Here is a 17,976-nt window from a genome sequence, read left to right as displayed (position 1 = left end):
CATTTAATATGTTAACACCATGCCTCTTTGTTATCTGTCTCCTCTGATTTATAGCTGGGCTGTTACATACCCTACAATAAAGGTCAACTATCATTGTTCATTTTAAATATTGAAATTATATACAGTGAAAAGAGTATTGAACTGGGAGTTAAATTTAAGTGAGCTTAAGGCTGTGCTTGACACTTAGCTAAATCTCTCTGAATCTCCATTTCCACATCTGTAATTTAAGGGCAGTGTATTTACTACTTACCTTCCAGAATGATTATGAAGAAAGAACATTAAAAATTTTAGAACTTAGGCATGAGGGTGCAGTTTGGGTACTTGGTCTCTAAAAAGTTTGCCATCACTGGTCTATGCCATTTTTCACCATGATATGCCCTAGCCTTTTGAGTATTAAGCAGTTAGTAAATATTTGTCAAATTTAATTAAATGATTCCTCTAAGACAGGGGTTCTTAACCTTTTTTGAGCCATGGCCCCTTTGGCCATCAGGTAATGCCTTCAGAGCCCTCTCAGGTTAATGTTCTATATACATAAAATAAAATACATAGGATTAAGAGGGCTTGTTCTATGCATTCTTAGGTCTTCTAATATGGAGGCACCCTCCTTGCCTCTCTCTACACGCCTACTATATGAAGAGGTATAGCTTCTTTTGATTGGCTACATGCTGGAACAGGTTTCATCTTCAAAACTAGCCAGCCTCTCTTGTTTTTCTTTCCTGCAGTTCTTTGCTGATATGTTGAGAGGATGGAGATCAGAGTTTACCCATAACTTGGGATCCATGATCTGAACTGGGAGGAGAGATACTTCTTCCCTCCCCTTTTACCTTGGCTCTGAAAAATGGGCCTGGGGTCTCTCTTTGTTCTATTTCATTTGTACTGATAATCTGAGGCAACTGCTCCTATCCATGGAGTAGGGGAACTCAGGGAATCATAATGCCTTCATGTTGAGTAATTAGGGATACAAGGATAAGCCTCCTCATGTATTGTATGTAGTTATCAAAATATTTTTTAAAGCTTATGGATCATAGGATAAGAACTCCTACAGAGATCGTACAAGTGGCAGACTTTAGATTTAAACCCAGGTCCCCAAATCCACATTTTATAAAGGAAAGAGGCTGAGACCTGAAGAAGGGGACTGGATCTTTCATGCTGACATAGGTAAGAAGCCCTGTCAGGTTTCAAGTTAAGGTCTTTTTGCAATCCAGTACCTTTCCTTCCCTTCCATGTTACCATTCTGGTATATTTGTTGATTCCTTTGTAGCCCATTTCATGGATCTGATCACATCCACCCCGGCATTTTGCAAATTCAATATTTTCCCCAGGAAGAAATAGCTGACCTAATTTAATAGCTCATCTGGTAAGAAGCAGAGAATGATACCAGAGAGGTTTATAGTCCTGCCTAATTCCTATCTGGGGACTGAGAACCACTCCCTTCTAATGGGGCATTGTTCAGAGAAATAGCATAATGTAGTTTGAGAAAAGCTCAATCATAGAAATAATCACCATAGGCATTCCTTATCTTTTCCCACAGAATGAAAACTAATCAAGACATTGTTTGTTTTAATGTACATATAAGGTCCAAATAGTAGTTTTTTTGGCTGACTGTCCTAAGGTGATTACCTTTATCTTTCTCCTTTTCTCATTTGGCTTTGTTCCAACAAAATGTTATTTTCCCCTGTCAAGTTGCTGGTTGGCTTTTTACTAAGTTTGAAGCATGTGGCTGTGTCCACTTCACTCAACATAAACATTTTCCTTTTCCCACACAAGGATCCTTGGGAGTTTCCTTTTTCATGTCTCAGTGGTTTTCCCATGTCATTGCATCTTTTTCTCTCTGAATGCTTTAGTTAAATAATTTTTTGTACATTGCTTTTGTTCCCCAGTAACATTCTTATTCCCCAAATTAATCCTTCTTTGAAACAAAGTACAGTTAAGTAGAACCAATGGAGACATTGACCATCTCTAACAACATAGGCTTTTTTTTTTTATCTTGTAGCCCACATTAACCTCTCTATGAAGATGAGGGGGGTTTGTGTTTCAATATCATTTTTTTTTCCAGTGGTCTCAATTCTGATATATTTTAGTGGGGTTTTTCCCCATTTATTTTATTTAAGTCATTGTGTATTATTGTTCCCTTGCTTCTACTTTGTTCTATATTGGTTTAAACAGTTCTCAGGTGACTAAATTCCTCATAATCCTCATTTTTCATAGAGCAATTATATCCCATCATATTCACAGCCTATAGTTTGTTCAGTCATTTTTTCTTTATGAATTTTATAGGTGATTATTGCATCACTGACTCAACATTCATCATTAAAAAAAAAAAAAAACCTTTATTTTCCATCATAGAAACAATACTGTGTGTTGGCTCTAAGGCAGAAGAGTGGTAAGGGCTAGGCAAAGGGAGTTAAGTGACTTGCCCAGGGTAACACAGCTAGAACCTGTCTGATGCCAGATTTTAACCTGGGACCTCCTGTCTCCATGTCTGGCTCTCTATTCACTGAGCCACCAAGCTGCCCCATCAACATTTATCATTAATGAAGTCTTCTGAGTCTATATATTCTATCCAAGAGAAATTTGGTAGAAAGAACTCTAAAACTGAAGTTAAGACCAAAATTAAAGTGCTAACCCTTCCTTTTAATGACTATGTATGATTTTGGAAAAGCCATTTCTCCTATTTTGGCTTCTCTACCTCTTAGAATTGTTGTAAAAAAAGAAAATGCTACCCTCTTGGGAGGTATTCTTATCGCTCATTATTTTCCTTTATTTCACTGACTTGTACTCTTCTAAAACAATGGGTTAATTCTTCAAGATTATTCCAGACAGAAATTATTTCACTGGGAACTTGTTTAAAGTCATAGTCCATTATGAGTATCAGGAATACCTTTTCATTCAGTGATCTGATCTATTTCTATAGCTTCAGTTATTAATTTAGGTAGACAATTCCCAAACCCCTATTTCTACCCTCAATTTCTACCCTGAGCTTCAGATTTCCATTTCCCTGCCAGGCATTTCCACTTGAATATCTAGCAAGCACCTTAAGCCAAATCCAATATGTTTAAAAAGGAACCTCTTAGCTTTCTTCCAAACATAACCTTCTCCCTAATACCTCCATGTCTACTGGAGGCTCTACCATTTTCCTAGTCACATAGGTTCAAAACCTGACATTCTCTCTTAGCTAGTACAACAATCAGCAGCTAATTCAGTTATATTTAAAAAAACATTTATTAAGTATCTATTTTGAACAAAGCATTGGGAATGAAAAGATAAAAACTGATACGATTTCTGACATCAAGGAAATTTAAGGATACTGAGATGTGGAATTGTGAGGGCAGAGATTCATATAATACAAGAGTATGGTATGATGGAGCCAAAGGGAAGCTCCAAAATGATCAAAGAAAATTTGAGGCAGAACCTATCTCTTGATCTCTCTGAGCCTCATTAGTTAGGCGCAGTGCTAAATACTGGAGACCGGAGGAAAATGTGAAAGTACAATCCCTGTCCTCAAGAGGCTTACATTCTAATGGGGAAGACAACATACAGAGTAAATAGAAGAGGACCCTCCTGGTCACTTAGGTATTAGCTATTATTCTACTTTTTTTTTTCTAAAGCAAGGACTATTGTTTTTCATCTTTATATCAACAACACATAGAATAGGGTCTCAAATGTAGGAGGCACTCAAGTGCTTTTGTCTGTGATCCCTCTAATGCCTAAAGGCTTTCCTCTGTACACTAAAAGGAAGAAATGTTCAAGCATCAGACCTGGCTTGATGGAAGTTGTACATTTACATCTTTGCTTTAGAGTGTTTTAAAAACACAATCCTGGCAAAGCAAGCCCAGAGTGCTGAGCTGTCCTGGTGACTCCACTTTCAAATGGAGTTAAGTTAGAATCCAGGTGCATTTCCTAGTGATGCAGCCACTTTTAATGAGCATCAGGATACTAAGAACAGAAGGCATATGCCCTTCAAGAATATGAGCTTTCTGTGCTCAGTGTGGTGTCATTGATTGTTTGCAGCTTCAGTTTCTAGGGTTCTGATATTGGCTTTTGCCAAAGTTAAATTAAAAAAAAAAAAAACTTTAACAAGTGCTAGCATTTACATATAGCTTTAAGGTTTGCATTTTACAAAGATGATTCCATTTGATCTTCATGACAACCTTGGGAGATAGGTACTCTGATTATTTCCATTTTACAGATGAGGAAACTGAGGCACAACACAGAGATGAAATTTTTTTGCCAAGGGTCACACAGCTGATGTCTAAGGACAAATTTGAATCCAGGTCTTCCTGGCTCCAGGTCCAGTCTCTGTCTACTGTGTCATCTCTTTTTAAAATATCTACTTTATTTGTATACAGGTGTGTATACACTGTATACAGAGTGCTGTGTTTGGTATCAGGAAGATACAAAGTTTAATTAAGACAGGATTCCTATTCCCATGTTCAAGTAGAAGAATATGACACAGAGAAGTATACAATATAATAATTAGGCAGCTAGTTAGTGTAGGCTTAGAACCCTGGACCTAGAGTAAGAAAGGCTTATTTACTAGCTGTATGACCTTGGGGAAAATCACTTAACCTCTGCCTGTCTCAGTTTCCTCATCTGTAAAATTGGGGTAAATGCTAGCATTTATCTCCTAGGGTTATTATGAGGATTAAATGAGGTAACATTTGTAAAATACTTTGCAAACCTTAAAATGCTATAAAAATGCCAGCAATTATTATTTTAAAAAATTTTAAACCCTTAACATTTGCCTCAGTGTCATTTCTAAGATGGAAGAGCAGCAAGAACTAAGCCATTGGGTTAAGTGACTTACCCAGGGTCAACAACTAGGAAGTACTTGAGACCAGATTTGAACCCAGGTCCTTCTGACTCCTGCCCTGGCTATCTATCCACTCTGTTACCTGGTTGCCCCAATATGAACTAACAAACAGTTTGTTAGTTCATATTATATATACATATATATGTATATATATAACACAAATATAATATGTAAAACTAATAATATTAGAGATTATAAGCAAAGTACTATTCAAAGTCTGAGGGCGGGAAGGCATCCTGAAGGAGGTGACAGTTTGAGTTGGGCTTTAAAGGACCGGTAGGAATTCAACTGGTGAAGCAGGAGGAAAGACATTCCTGGTATAGAGAAAAGTTGAGGCCAAAGACATAGCCACAGGGCTATGACAAAGGACAAAGTTGTCTTGTTCAGATGGACTATAAAATGTGTGGAAGGAATAATAGTAATTGGCTATTTATAGTGATTCCTATAATAATAACTCAATATTTTCTTTAAAAAATGTTTGCTTTTTACACCACAGTTATTATTCTTTAACCCATTTGCCACATCATTTAATCCTTTCTTATAACAACAAAAAAACAACTAACACACTAACTACATCTGCATATATATTCCATATCTCTAGCCCCCATATTTACCCCTTTTTTATAGGGCTTTAGATTGGTAGAGTGATTACTTTACAACTGTATGAGATGGATAATCCCATTTTTTCAAAGAGAGAACTAAGAGAGGGAAGGGAAGGGAAGGGAACCAGTGTAGGGGTGATTGCTTAGAAAAGAATCAAGGAGTTGGTGGATTAGTGATCATAGTTCATCAGGTCCAAGACTTGTACCTTGCTTAAGGACATTCTACTTCCTCAAATGAGATGAGTCAAAAGAGTATTACTTAATAGGCAACAGTGATTCATTGAATAATTATGATTAGGGTGATAGGGCTACATCTATGCAAAAGTCAGGTATGTCAGACAGCAATTCTAGAACAGTCTGTTAGATTTCCTTGTCAAATGTCAGTTATCTATTGATCCTTTTAACAAGGGGGATTTCCTGCTCTAGAATACTGCTTCTAAGCAGGGAATGAATTCAGTTAACTGAGAAATTAGAGCAGCAACATCTGGTAAACAAATGGCTACTGCTGGATGTTCCTCAAAAAGGAACATCCTAGAGGCAGCTAGGTAGCTCAGTGGATGGAGAACCAGTCTAGAGATGGGAGACCTTCAGTTCAAATTTGGTCCCAGATACTTCCTAGCTATGTGACACTAGCTAGGCATGTCACTTATTCTGCATTGCCTAGCCCTTACTGCTTTTCTGCCTTGGAACCAATACATGGTATTGATTCTAAGTCTGAAGGTAAAGATTTTTTTTTTAAAAGTGAGACTGATTTCTTTGTGTTATCTCGACCTCATGTCAATCCAACTCACATGCACATCAAAGCATCACTGGTATCATTAGTCCTCTTCAAAAATGAAGGATGAACAAGAAGAAGAAGAAGAATCTTTTAATACTCATTGACTAACTGATTGCTCAATGCTGGTCAAGATATAAAGATTAGTGAAGATCTATAGGCCTCTATCATCAATAGGAGGAATAGGGTACCATGGTAAGAAGTGGAATTTGGAATCAGAGAACTTGAGTTTGAATCTCAGCTCTGCCACTTACTATCTATGTAATCTGAAAGAAGGGAATGGATTAGAAAATCTCCAAAGTACCATCCAGCTTGAACTCTTATGACCTACATAAAAGTATATAATGACACAAAAATATCACTATAATTTTACAAACAGGTATAGGTACAATGCTATTTTAAGATCTAAGGTAGAAATAGAGAAGGGGAGAAAAATTGTTGGTAACTAGAGGAATCTGGAAATGTATCATGGAGGAAGTAGCATTAATTTGGGACATGAAGGATAGGTAGAAGGTCACATGACTAGAGATCAGGAGGAGGAGGAGGTCAGCACATAGGCAAGGGAAAAGCTTGGAGGCTAAGAACAAACCCTGATCCTGGACAAAGTGCAAGATGAAGAGATTCCCTTAGGGATTGAGGAATGAGAGAATGTTGGTTTGTGTTTATGGTAGATTTAAGATGGCAGCTAAGAGGAAATGCCTTCTGAAAGAGCTCCTGGGAAATGTAAACTGGAAGTTAAATCCTCTGAGTATTCTGAGTAAAAGGAGAATAGAGGTCAAACTGGACAGGAGGATTGATGGAATAAGAGCGGTAAAGAGGGTAATCTCCGGGAGCAGAAGTTTGGAAATTGAAGCCAATGGGGAGGAGTCTGCTGAGAGTCCCAATAGCTGATTAAGGAATTTAACCAGAGAGGCTAGATCAGGGAAAAGACCTATTCTGGATGAGGGGTCAAAGTACCTTATTTTGAATCCTTGTTTTGCTGCTTTGTGTGATTTTGAACAAATTCCTTCTCCTGCCTGAAGTTCAGTTTTAAAACCTTTAAAAGATATTCTCTGAGCTCCCTTCCTGTCCTACTATTAAATGATCCTATAAATATTGAGATTAGTTAGGAGGTTTGTAGACCTCCCTAACTTTTGAAGGAATGGTATGGAGTTTAAATCTGTGCTCCTACACTGATCTCAGTGCTGCTGTCAAATTGTTCCCTTCTGAGCTAGATGGACCACAAATCTGCTCTCTGCCCTCAGCAAAGGTAGGGGTGGGGGTGGGGTAAACAAGTCTAATCCATCTACATTTGAGCATCTGTAGAGGCAATTGATGAAATACATTTATTATTAGTTTGATTTGGTTCATTAGTGTTAATTTTTTTCTTTTATTTCTAGACCACAACATGGTGGCAAATTCTGTTCAGGGTCTAGTCGCCTGTATCAGCTGTGCAACGTTCACCCTTGTCAAACCAATAGTATGGACTTCCGTTCCCAGCAGTGTGCTGAGTATAACAGTAAGCCTTTCCGAGGATGGTACTACAAGTGGAAACCCTATACCAAAGTGGAAGGTAATTGGATTTTAATAGCAGAAACTGGACTCCTTTGCTTTGGTTACTGCCATATGAATCTGTGAATGCCTCAGTAAGGGTGCTTCTAGTATTCGGGGGATAGCTAAGCCTGATGGACTGTTGTTTTATGACATTTTCCCAGGGGAGATGATTCCCCAGCTTGTGAACTAGTGCTCCTGACAGGTTCTCCAGGCGCCCACTTGATGGAAAGGACACTGAATTTAGAGGCAAACAATCTAGGTTTGGATCTGGACTCTGGCTTGGTAATAATACCTGTGGGGCTTTGGTCAAGTTTCTTCCCTTTGCTGGAACAGGCATTTCCCATTTTGTACTTCAGTTTCTTCATATGTTGAGTGAGAATGTTATACTAGATCAGAAGTTCTTAGCCTTCTTATGTCATGAACACTTGACATTCTAGTGAAGCCTGTTGACCCTTTTTCAGAACAGTGGTCTGTTGCCTATATTCATAATTGAAGGGAAGGCTACATTTCCATTAGAAGTTAGTGAAAATAAATTCGTGATTTTTTTCCCATCTAAGTTCACAGAACCCCGAAATCTATCCATAACTCCCCATGGGGTCAAGCCACCTTCACTAGATGATTTCTAAGATCTCTTTTAACTTCTCTGATTCTATGAACAAAGCTTTAGAGGTCCAACTGAGACTACTGATTCCCCAGAGAGTAACAGGAACTCATGCATGTGGTTTACGGTCTTCAGCACACCATCAGAGATCATTTCTCACTCTTAATTCCAACCAGATTGATTTAGTTGGTTCTCTGACTCCAGAATATTAAAAATGGACAGTTTTGAAACCACAAGACACCTCCCTGGTGCAGAAGCTCTTCTGGTGTTTCATTACCACCATCACCATCCCCCACCCACTAAATGGAATTCCCCATAGATGTCACCTCTCTTTCTGTTATGCACTGTGATGGGGTTTGACTGCCCTTTGCACTACCAACTGTGGACACATCCACAAACATTTAAAATTCCTTTTGGGGAGTTATCATGAAATATTTCTATGGGTAGCATGTAAAAGACTCTGAATATTAGCTGTGGTTAAGTAAAGTAGAAGAAATCACTGCATTTGACTTGGTAAATATATTCAGTTACCTCTTACACTTTTAGACTTTGCTGCCCACCCTTTCCATATGATTTTATTTACTTTTCTACATTTCTTTCTGATAAGATGCCCCTCAAGTCCTATAGCAGTAAACCACAATTTCCTCTGGAATTTCCTTGTGTCTAAATTTACTATTGACATTTCTGCTAACTAGTCTCCTGAGAATGTTAATTATAAATTAGTATGGATTATCCAAGCAGAATATCTCTTGGAACTCTATATGCCTAGTGACTGCAGCATTCTCAACAAAGTATATGTCAGAAGATTGATCATTCTTTAAGACTTCAATGGAGTCATGATTTCATCTCTATGGATACTCACAAGGCAGCATAATATAAGAGAAATGACTGGACTTGTGTGCTATAAGGCAAGCTAGTTTACCTCTATAGGCCTCAGTTTTCCCACTTATAAAATGGATGGGAGTGAACCAGGAAACCTCTGAAGTCTATCATTCTAGACTTATGATCAGTTCTATATGAGAGATAACATGAAGAATTTATACAAATACATAAGACTAAGAACCATTCCTCAATGGATGAGAAGTCAAAGGATATAAATTCTTTCCAAAAGAAGAATTGAATCATTATCAACTATATGAACAACTTCTTAAAATTACTAGTAGCAAAAGAAAATAGCAAATCCAAACAATTCTGGGTTTGCACTTCACACCTAGCAAAATATCAAAGATGACAAAAGATAGGAAGAGTCAATGTTGGAGGGGTTTTAACAAGATAGATGTATTAATAAATTGTTGGTTGAGTTGTGGAATGGTCCATTTTTTCAGGAAAACAATTTGGAATCATGCTAAAGAAGTAAAGTATCTATTTTCTTTGACCCAGATCCATTGCTCCCAAAGAGCTCAAAGATACATATATCATAATATTCACAGAAGAATTTTTGTGGTAGCAAAGAACTGCAAATAAAGTAGATGTCCACTGATTGGAGAATAGATAAATCATGGTATATGGATGTAGTAGAATATTGCTGCATCATAAGGATTCACAAATATAAAGAACTAACTAAAGTATGGAAAGACATATGAAATGATGAAGAGTTAAGTAAGCAGAACAAGGAAATCAGTAGGTACATAATTCTAACAATGGGAATGGAAAGAGCAAAAGAAGTAGTAAGGTACAGTGTAGTATGGTAGGTAAGGTGCTGGTCTAGAGGTCAGGAAAATATTTGTTCAAGTCCTACCCACAACAATAGCTTTTTGACCCTGTGCAAATCATGTAAGGTCTCTGAGCCTTTAAAATTTCTTTTCTTAAAATTTAAAAAAAAATTTTCACATTTCTTTAAAATGTGAAATTTGGACTAGACAACTTCTAAGACTCCTTCCAGTCTTAAACCTATGCTCCCATGATGGTAGATGGTCATGACATTATTTTTGTTCATTTTGGCTGAAAGAAAAATTTGTGAATATGATAGAATTTATCTTCATTACTCAACTTCTCTTTCCTAATCCTTCTCTACTGTCCTGTGTTGCTCTTGCCACTCTCAAAGCCTAGTGCTCTCAAGTTCATTCTCTTCCCCCCAATGCTTATTCTCTTTCCATGAAAACCACCCCCAATCAAAAAGCCACTAGAATGTACCCTTTACCTCTCCCTCTTGAAAATATCTATTAACTCCCTTACACTCTTACTTAAGATGCTTCCATTATTGGTGGTGGAAAAGGGGTTACAGATGAACAAAGAGCAAAATCTTTAGCCAGAGCAACCTATCCTTAACTATAGAATGTGAAGCATCATCCAACTAGTTAAGAAGACTTGGAGGTGATTGAAGCTTAGGAAATTGTCAACTTCTCTGAAATCACATCACATGGATAGCCACATATATATTCTATCTATATTTAATTACAAACCCTGCTGTCTGGTGAGGCTTGTCATGAAAGTAGGGATTAATTGGGGCACAGAATCTATAAGGTCTTTTAGCCATTTGAGAGTCTTTGGAATAAAAGATAGTGACCTCTGAGTTTGTAATTAGTGTCAGAGCATTGTAAAGGATTAGAAAGCTCATCTCAGAGATCTAACTCCCCCTGGCTCCCATAAAAATCTCCTCTACAGTATCTCTGACAAGTGGTCATTTGGCCTTGACTTGAAGACCTTCAATGATGGAAATTCACCACCATATCCTTAGGAAAATCATTCCAGTTTTGGAGAGCTCTGTTTGTTTCCTTTTTCATTTGGCCCATTTTTTATTGCATCCCTTTCATTTCTTCTTGCATTACTTTCCTTTCTTCTTGCATCACTCTCATTTTTCTTCCCCACTTTTCTTCTTCCTCTCTTAATTGGTTTTTGGAGTCTTTTTGAACTTTTCAAGAATTTGTGTTAAATCCATATTTTTCTTTTGGACTTTGCATGTGTTTCCTTTGCTTTCATTGTCCCTTTCAGTGTCTGTACTTTGCTCTTTGTCTCCATAAAAATTCTTTAGAGTTAGGTGCTTTTTTTGTTGTTTGCTCATTTCCCTATATAATTATAGGCAAGCTCCGTTTTTTTTAGGAAGTTGGGGTACCCTCTTAAACTTCAGTCTTTGCTTGATGTTATTCTCAGCTTATTTTCTGGGTCTGAGGGCTGAGAGCTCTGGGAGCCCCATACCTCTACTGATTCAATTGACCCTTGAGATGTTGATGGCTTAAATACTTGCCTCAGGTTTAGGTGTAAGTTTTCAATCTCACTCTGCTCTTGGTCAGATCAAATTCTAGCTCCAGGCTTTGGCTCGAGTTTTTGGTCTTGCTGTGTACTTGATCCAATCAGGAACACCATTGACTGACCTGTCTTGGAGCTCTGTCCTGAGCTTTAGGCAAAAAGATAAGTATTATCAGCCACCTCAAATTGTGTACTTTCTTTATCCCAAGCCCAGACTGGAAATCCTGACCACTCTGGGCCCATATGGATCAGTCCACCTCAGCCCAGCTTGTCTTGACTCCAGACTTCTCCACAGGTTTAAAATTTCAAAGGGTATGGGTTGGCTTGTACCACTATTTGCCCAGGCAAGATCTCAGAGTCTGAATGTTAGTTTGAACTTGAGTTCCAAACCTGAGATAGCAGATGTGGGGTGGGGTGTTGGGAGAGGGCTTGCTCTTAGCTTGCTCTTCTCTCCTTGCTACAGCCTTTTGCTGGCTCTGCTTTCCTCTCATCCTAGTTCCCCAGATGATCTCTGCCTACCTTTTGGGTTTCTTTTCCTGAAAGTTGTTTCACTCTGTCTCCATGTTGGTTCTTTCACTCCTGAATTTGTTTTTTGGTGATATTTTAATCTTGGTCAGAGAGGATTCTTGTGGTGACACAAGCAACTCTGGTTCACTCTTCCATCTTGGCTCTACCCCCAAAAGTCGAGACTCTGTTGGTTAAGACATTTATCAGTATATCAAGATAAAATCTCTATATTCCTTATAATTTAAGCCCTTACCCACTCACTCATTTACCCACTAGTCTTGATTCTTAGCTCTAATTAGTGTCAGTTGGCTCTTCATCCTATTCAATAATCATAACTTTATAGAATCAATAGGTCATAGATTCAGAGGTCAGGTAGTCAGAGCCAAACTCACTTCCAGTAAAACTCGGTCCTCAATGCTGCCCAACTAGATTAAAATGTAATTGGGAAGTATCTAACAAAATACAATACAACCCAAAAAAGATTTATTTATGGTTTTCTAACTCAATATGCAACCTGTAGGGATCCATTTGTTTCCACTGGTTCAGTCTAGTCTATTCCTTCATTTTACAGGTGAAGAAACTGAGGCTTATAGAGGTGAGATGACTTGTCCAAAGCCAAGGCAATTTAGCTAATAGCTGAGCTGGAAACCATGCTACCCCAACTTTGTTCCCCAGGCCCTTGTTCTTTTTACTCCAGATGACTGCACTCTAGCATTTCCTCATCTCTTCAACATAGATTATACTCTCTGCCTTTTGGATTATTTCCCACTAGTCTCTTTTTTCATGGGGAAACCCTCATTTCCTTTCTGTACTTCTTCCCAGATGAAAAGGTTTTTGGGAATGGGGAAGTTTATCTTCTGCTGCTCTAGTAATTCTATAGGCACCTCCTGGTACAGTATTCTGCATACAGACTAGGGCTAGACTGAAAGAAAAAAAATCCTTGTAACAAATATTATACAAAATAAATTTCTATATTGACCATGCCTAAAAATGTGTGTCTCATTTTTCATATTTAGTTCATGTTCTCTACCTCAAGAATTATGTAGCATTCTTCCACATTCATCCTCTGGAAACATGGTTGGTCATTGTATTGATCAGAGAAAGTCTTCTAACATTTTTCATTTTAACAGTGTTGTCATGATAATATAAATTGTTCTTCTGGTTATGTTCACTTCACTCTGCATCAGTTTGTACAAGTCTTCCCAAGTTTCTTTTAAACTGCCACTTATTATCTCTTACAACATAATAGTATTTGATTATAGTAATAGATGATCATTTGTTTAGCTTTTCTACAATGTTTGGGTACCCCTTTAGTTTCCATATCCTTGCCACTTGTTTATAATTCATGGTCTTGAAGTATAGACATTTAGACATAGGTAAAATAAATAGATTTAAATATATATATATAACAAGGCATATATGCATATATAAGTATACATACACACATATACATAAAATTTATTTTGGTCATGTCCAACTCTTTGTGACCCCATTTGGGATTTTCTTGGCAAAGATACTAGAGTGGTTTGCTATTTCCTTCTCTAGCCTATTTTATAGATGAGGACCTGAGGCAAACAGAGTTAGGTGACTTGCCCAGGATCACACTGTTAATAAGTCTCTGGGGCTGGACTTGAACTCAGATCTTACCAATTCCAAGCCTAGAATCCTATCCACGGTGCCACCTTGCTGCCCCTCATATATATAGATATCTCTATGTTTATATATATATATATGCATATGTATGTATATATGGGTATAAATGTATGTTTATAGATAGACATATGTATACCTATATATAGATACATATACCCATAAGCACATTTATATCGATATATACATACAGACACTAGGATTAAGAACACCTAGAAAAGTCTTCTTGCAGAAGGTTATGCTTTAGGTAAGCCTTGAAAGAAACCAGGGAAGCCAGGAATAAGAGACATGAAGATAGAGAGAATTCTGAGCATGGGGGAGAGTCAGTGAAAATGCTCTGAGTTGGGAGATGAAGAGTTCTATGTGGGGAAGAACAAGGATGCCCATGTCACTGGGTTGCAGAATATGTAGAGGGTGTAAGAAGATTGAAAAGGCACGAGAGAGCCAGGTTGTAAAGGACTTTAAAAGCAACATAGAGGATTTACAATTTTGTTTCTGGAAGTAATTGAGCCACATGTATTTCAATGGACTTTCCATGGACTGTTTATTTAAGCACAAACTTCTAGAAAGTGGAGATTCTTGCACCCTACTTGATCTTGGAACGATAATGGGAACAATAATAGGGATTGTCAAGTTTTTGCCTTTAAGTAAACATTTATTATGTGCCCACTGTGTACAGAGCACTATTGCTTGACCCCTGGGGGAATTAAATTTTCCATATCTCAGAGAAACTTCTGTCTCTCAGTCTAGTAGGAAGAGAAATCATGAACCCAGATAACTGTGGTGTACATTTTATGTCAAATACATTAGAAGGGGAGACTACTGCATCAGGTTTGAGTTGTTACTCAAGTTGTTACTCACCAGGGGATCAAAGAGGACCTTCTTGAAGATGTTTCGTTTGTTCAAATATTAAAGAATGGCAACTCATAAGCCAAAAAAGAAAGGGAGGAAGAATATTTGAGAAACAGAGAAAAATGAGAATTAATGCTAAGGTGTGGGGATGTGATCATTGGAAAGAATTACCCAATTTTGCTGGAGTATGTCTAATATGTGTAGTAGAGTCACAGGAGATAAGGCTAGAAGAGTAGGCTGGTACCAAATTATAGAGATCATTGAATGACAGTCAAAAATTATTTTGAACTTTAAAAAGGGGTTTGCCGTGATGAGGGAGACCAGCTTATTAGATAATTCATTCCCTTTCCCTAGTTTTGGAACTATCAAAGAGTGCTATTTGCTTTGGAATTTGCTGTGCCCCTATTATAGAATTTCACGTTTTAAGATCAAGAGATCTGAAGAGTTATAAAAGACAACAGCTATGACACGTTATAAGGGAACAGGGTGGAGGAGGAAAGTTGAATAACTTGCAGGAGGAAGGACCTATGACAGAGTAATAACTAATAAATATCAAATAATAATTTGGTCCTCACAAGTACCCTGCAAGGTAGATGCTATTGTTATTATTATTGTTATTATTATTATCATCATCATCATCACCATTTTACAGTGGAGGAAACTGTGACCTGCCCAAGGTCACATAACTAGGTCAGATTTTAATTCAAGCATATAAATACTATTTCAGCAAATTCTGTGGCATGTAATAGGCATTTGATAAAAGTTTATTGTTTGATCATAAAAATGACAATTATGATGAATTCTGAAAAATGTGAAAAGACTTGCATGAACTGATATAGAGCAAAGTAAGCAGAAGTTAGATAGTAATTCTGGCAAAGATCATAGCAATATAAAAGGACATAAGAAGGAGACACAATGGAATGAGGAACAGAATATTATGAACTAGAGGTATACCTTGGGAGACATGACTAATTGTTTTGTTTTTGCTTAACTCTATGTTTTTTTAATAAAAGATGGTTATATTGGGGTCTGTAGAGTCATTGAGAAGTAACAGTGACATATATATTAAAGTATCAATAAAATAACTTTTCAAAATGATGATTGTTCCTTTGCTGAAGTTTTCTGAGGACTAATCATCTTTGCCTCGCCCGTTGTTACCAAATCTTGTACCCTCCTAAAATCAACATTAGACATGTTAACTTCTTAAAAGAATGAATGAAAGAGTGTCTATTGTAAGTGCTAAGCTTACTATGTGCCTTGCCATCCTTTTTCTTTTCATTTATAGAGGCCTCAGCAAATGAGGGCTGGTACCTTTTGAGAGTTCCTAGTTGCCACTTCTTTCTAGCTTGGGGGTGAGAGGGCATGTCATTCCCTGAAACTATCCTCTATCCTCAAGTGTCTGTCTCTCACCTTACTGTGGCCATTTCCACATCTCTTGGCCACTACTCTTCTGGTGACCACCACTGCCACCTTTGGTGACTAGTGGGACCTCTGATGAAACCTCTGGATCTCCTGAACTCACAATGCTGAAGTCTGGAATATCTTGGAATAGTCATTTCCTACCATCAGGAAAGAGCAAACAATAGAGACAATGGCTATGACCATGTTCTCATAGCTTCATTGCTTATATCTACTCTTCTCCCCACCCCAAGCAGTTTAAAAAATAATCTTACCTCCTTGGAGCCACAAATGAAAGAGTGAGAGATTGGAGGATTATTCCTTTTGTATGAATATTTAGTAGTTGCAAGTCAGCAACTCTTGCTCAACAGTCAATTAGAAGACTTCATATTGTGAAATGGAATTTTTTTATCTTACCTTAATCAGGGACTTTGATTTCTCCTCCCTTTGTTTTAATTTAATTAATCAGGGACCTGGAGGTTCCTTTTCATAGAGATGTGTAAGGATAGAGACACCCTCAGAGAAAGGAAGTGGAAACCAATAAGACAGGAAATTGATCCACAGGCACTGCCCCCCTGGGCAGTACCAGGCAAATTAAGGAATTATGATTGGTTCTTGATGAAGTTATGTGAAGAAAAGGGCTTATAAAAGAGGAGACCAGAAGTCTGAGATTTCATTCATTCTGATTTGGTAACTGGGGCTGAAGAGACTCTCGCAGACTTCCACCTAGAGATTGGAATCTGGAGGCTGAGACTCTCCTGCTCTTCTGGTTGGAGATTAGCACCTGAGGGAGCCTTTGTTGGAGTTGAGCTGAATTTCTTAGGATTGGCAATTTTAGGGTATTTAGCTAGGCAATATTTTCTACTTCCTTCCTACATTTCCCCCTTTACTATCTCTAGCTTGCTGTAATAAAGCTACTAAAGCTGCTAACAGCCTTGTGACTTAAGAGTTAGTTTTTATAATGAGCGACCACAACTATTTTTAAAATTTTTATACTTGTCAAATCCATTTTAATTATTACATCATGATCACATAATCCCACCTTTAGATTTAGTCATGGCCAGAAAATGGCTCCCGAAGATTTCTATGAGAGTGGATTGGAAATAAGCAGAGATCTATGGATCTGTGGATCTATGTGTGACCTTGTGAGGGGTTAGCTTTCCATTCTACACTCTCTACCCATGCTATACTTTTATTTTTTATTTTTGAATTACTCTTCACATCCTGAAATTTTATATAAGTAGCAAGAAGATATGGTGGATAGAGTGTCTGAAACTTGGAGTAAGAGCAGACCTGAGTTCAAATTCTGATTCAGATATTTCCTTTGCATAGTGAAATCCTGAGCAAGTCAACTGACTTTTCTCTCAGCCTCAGCTTCCTCATCTGTAAAATGAAGTTAATAATAACACCTACCTCACAGCATTGTGAGATCAAATTAGTACCTTGATTAAAGTGCTTTATAAACTTTAAAGTGCTACATGATGGTACATAGATGGGTTATTAAATTGACAAACTCTTTCAAGGAAGCATTTGTGAACAATACTTTGAGCATTCTGAATGGCTCAGATGATGTGATGACTTACATGTTAAGCCCATAGTGTTTGTGCTTAACTGTTCTCTCTCCATCTGTTTGTTTTTAGAGAAGGATAGATGCAAGCTTTACTGCAAGGCTGAAAATTTTGAATTTTTCTTCGCAATGTCTTCCAAGGTGAAAGATGGCACTTCTTGTTCTCCAAACAAAAATGATGTTTGCATTGATGGCATTTGTGAGGTGAGAGACCATTTACTTGTCTGAAGTGCACAGGAGTGTGTGTATATCCTCATTTCTCAAATCTGGGGTTTAGAAATCTTTGTTCAATCCATTTCCAGTTTCTGAGCCTTGGTTTCCTAATGTTTAAAATTCAGATAATAATGCTTGTCCTACCTACCTCTCAGAGCTCTTTTTGTAAGGAACAAATCAGATTAGGAACACATACATTATGACCAGAAAGCACTACATGTGGCAATTATAATCATCATCATTATGAATTTAACATCAAAATATATTTGTAAAACACCT

The 17,976-nt window shown here is 37.5% G+C and overlaps 1 protein-coding gene across 2 annotated transcripts in view; it reads left to right on the top strand.

Moving 5' to 3' along the window:
* ADAMTS18 (ADAM metallopeptidase with thrombospondin type 1 motif 18) overlaps positions 1-17,976 on the top strand; it is a 205,783-nt gene that overhangs the window by 131,672 nt on the left and 56,135 nt on the right. For both annotated transcript variants that reach the window (XM_007477046.3, XM_056796391.1), the window contains exons 12-13: positions 7,570-7,742; positions 17,558-17,688. In XM_007477046.3, coding sequence (XP_007477108.3) covers positions 7,570-7,742; positions 17,558-17,688 — 304 coding nt within the window. The remainder of the gene's footprint in view (positions 1-7,569; positions 7,743-17,557; positions 17,689-17,976) is intronic.

Source organism: Monodelphis domestica, chromosome 1 (genome assembly GCF_027887165.1).
Source record: "Monodelphis domestica isolate mMonDom1 chromosome 1, mMonDom1.pri, whole genome shotgun sequence".
Lineage (NCBI taxonomy): Eukaryota > Metazoa > Chordata > Mammalia > Didelphimorphia > Didelphidae > Monodelphis > Monodelphis domestica.
The sequence above is the reverse complement of the archived record's forward strand: the minus strand, read 5'-3'. Positions and strand labels throughout refer to the sequence as shown.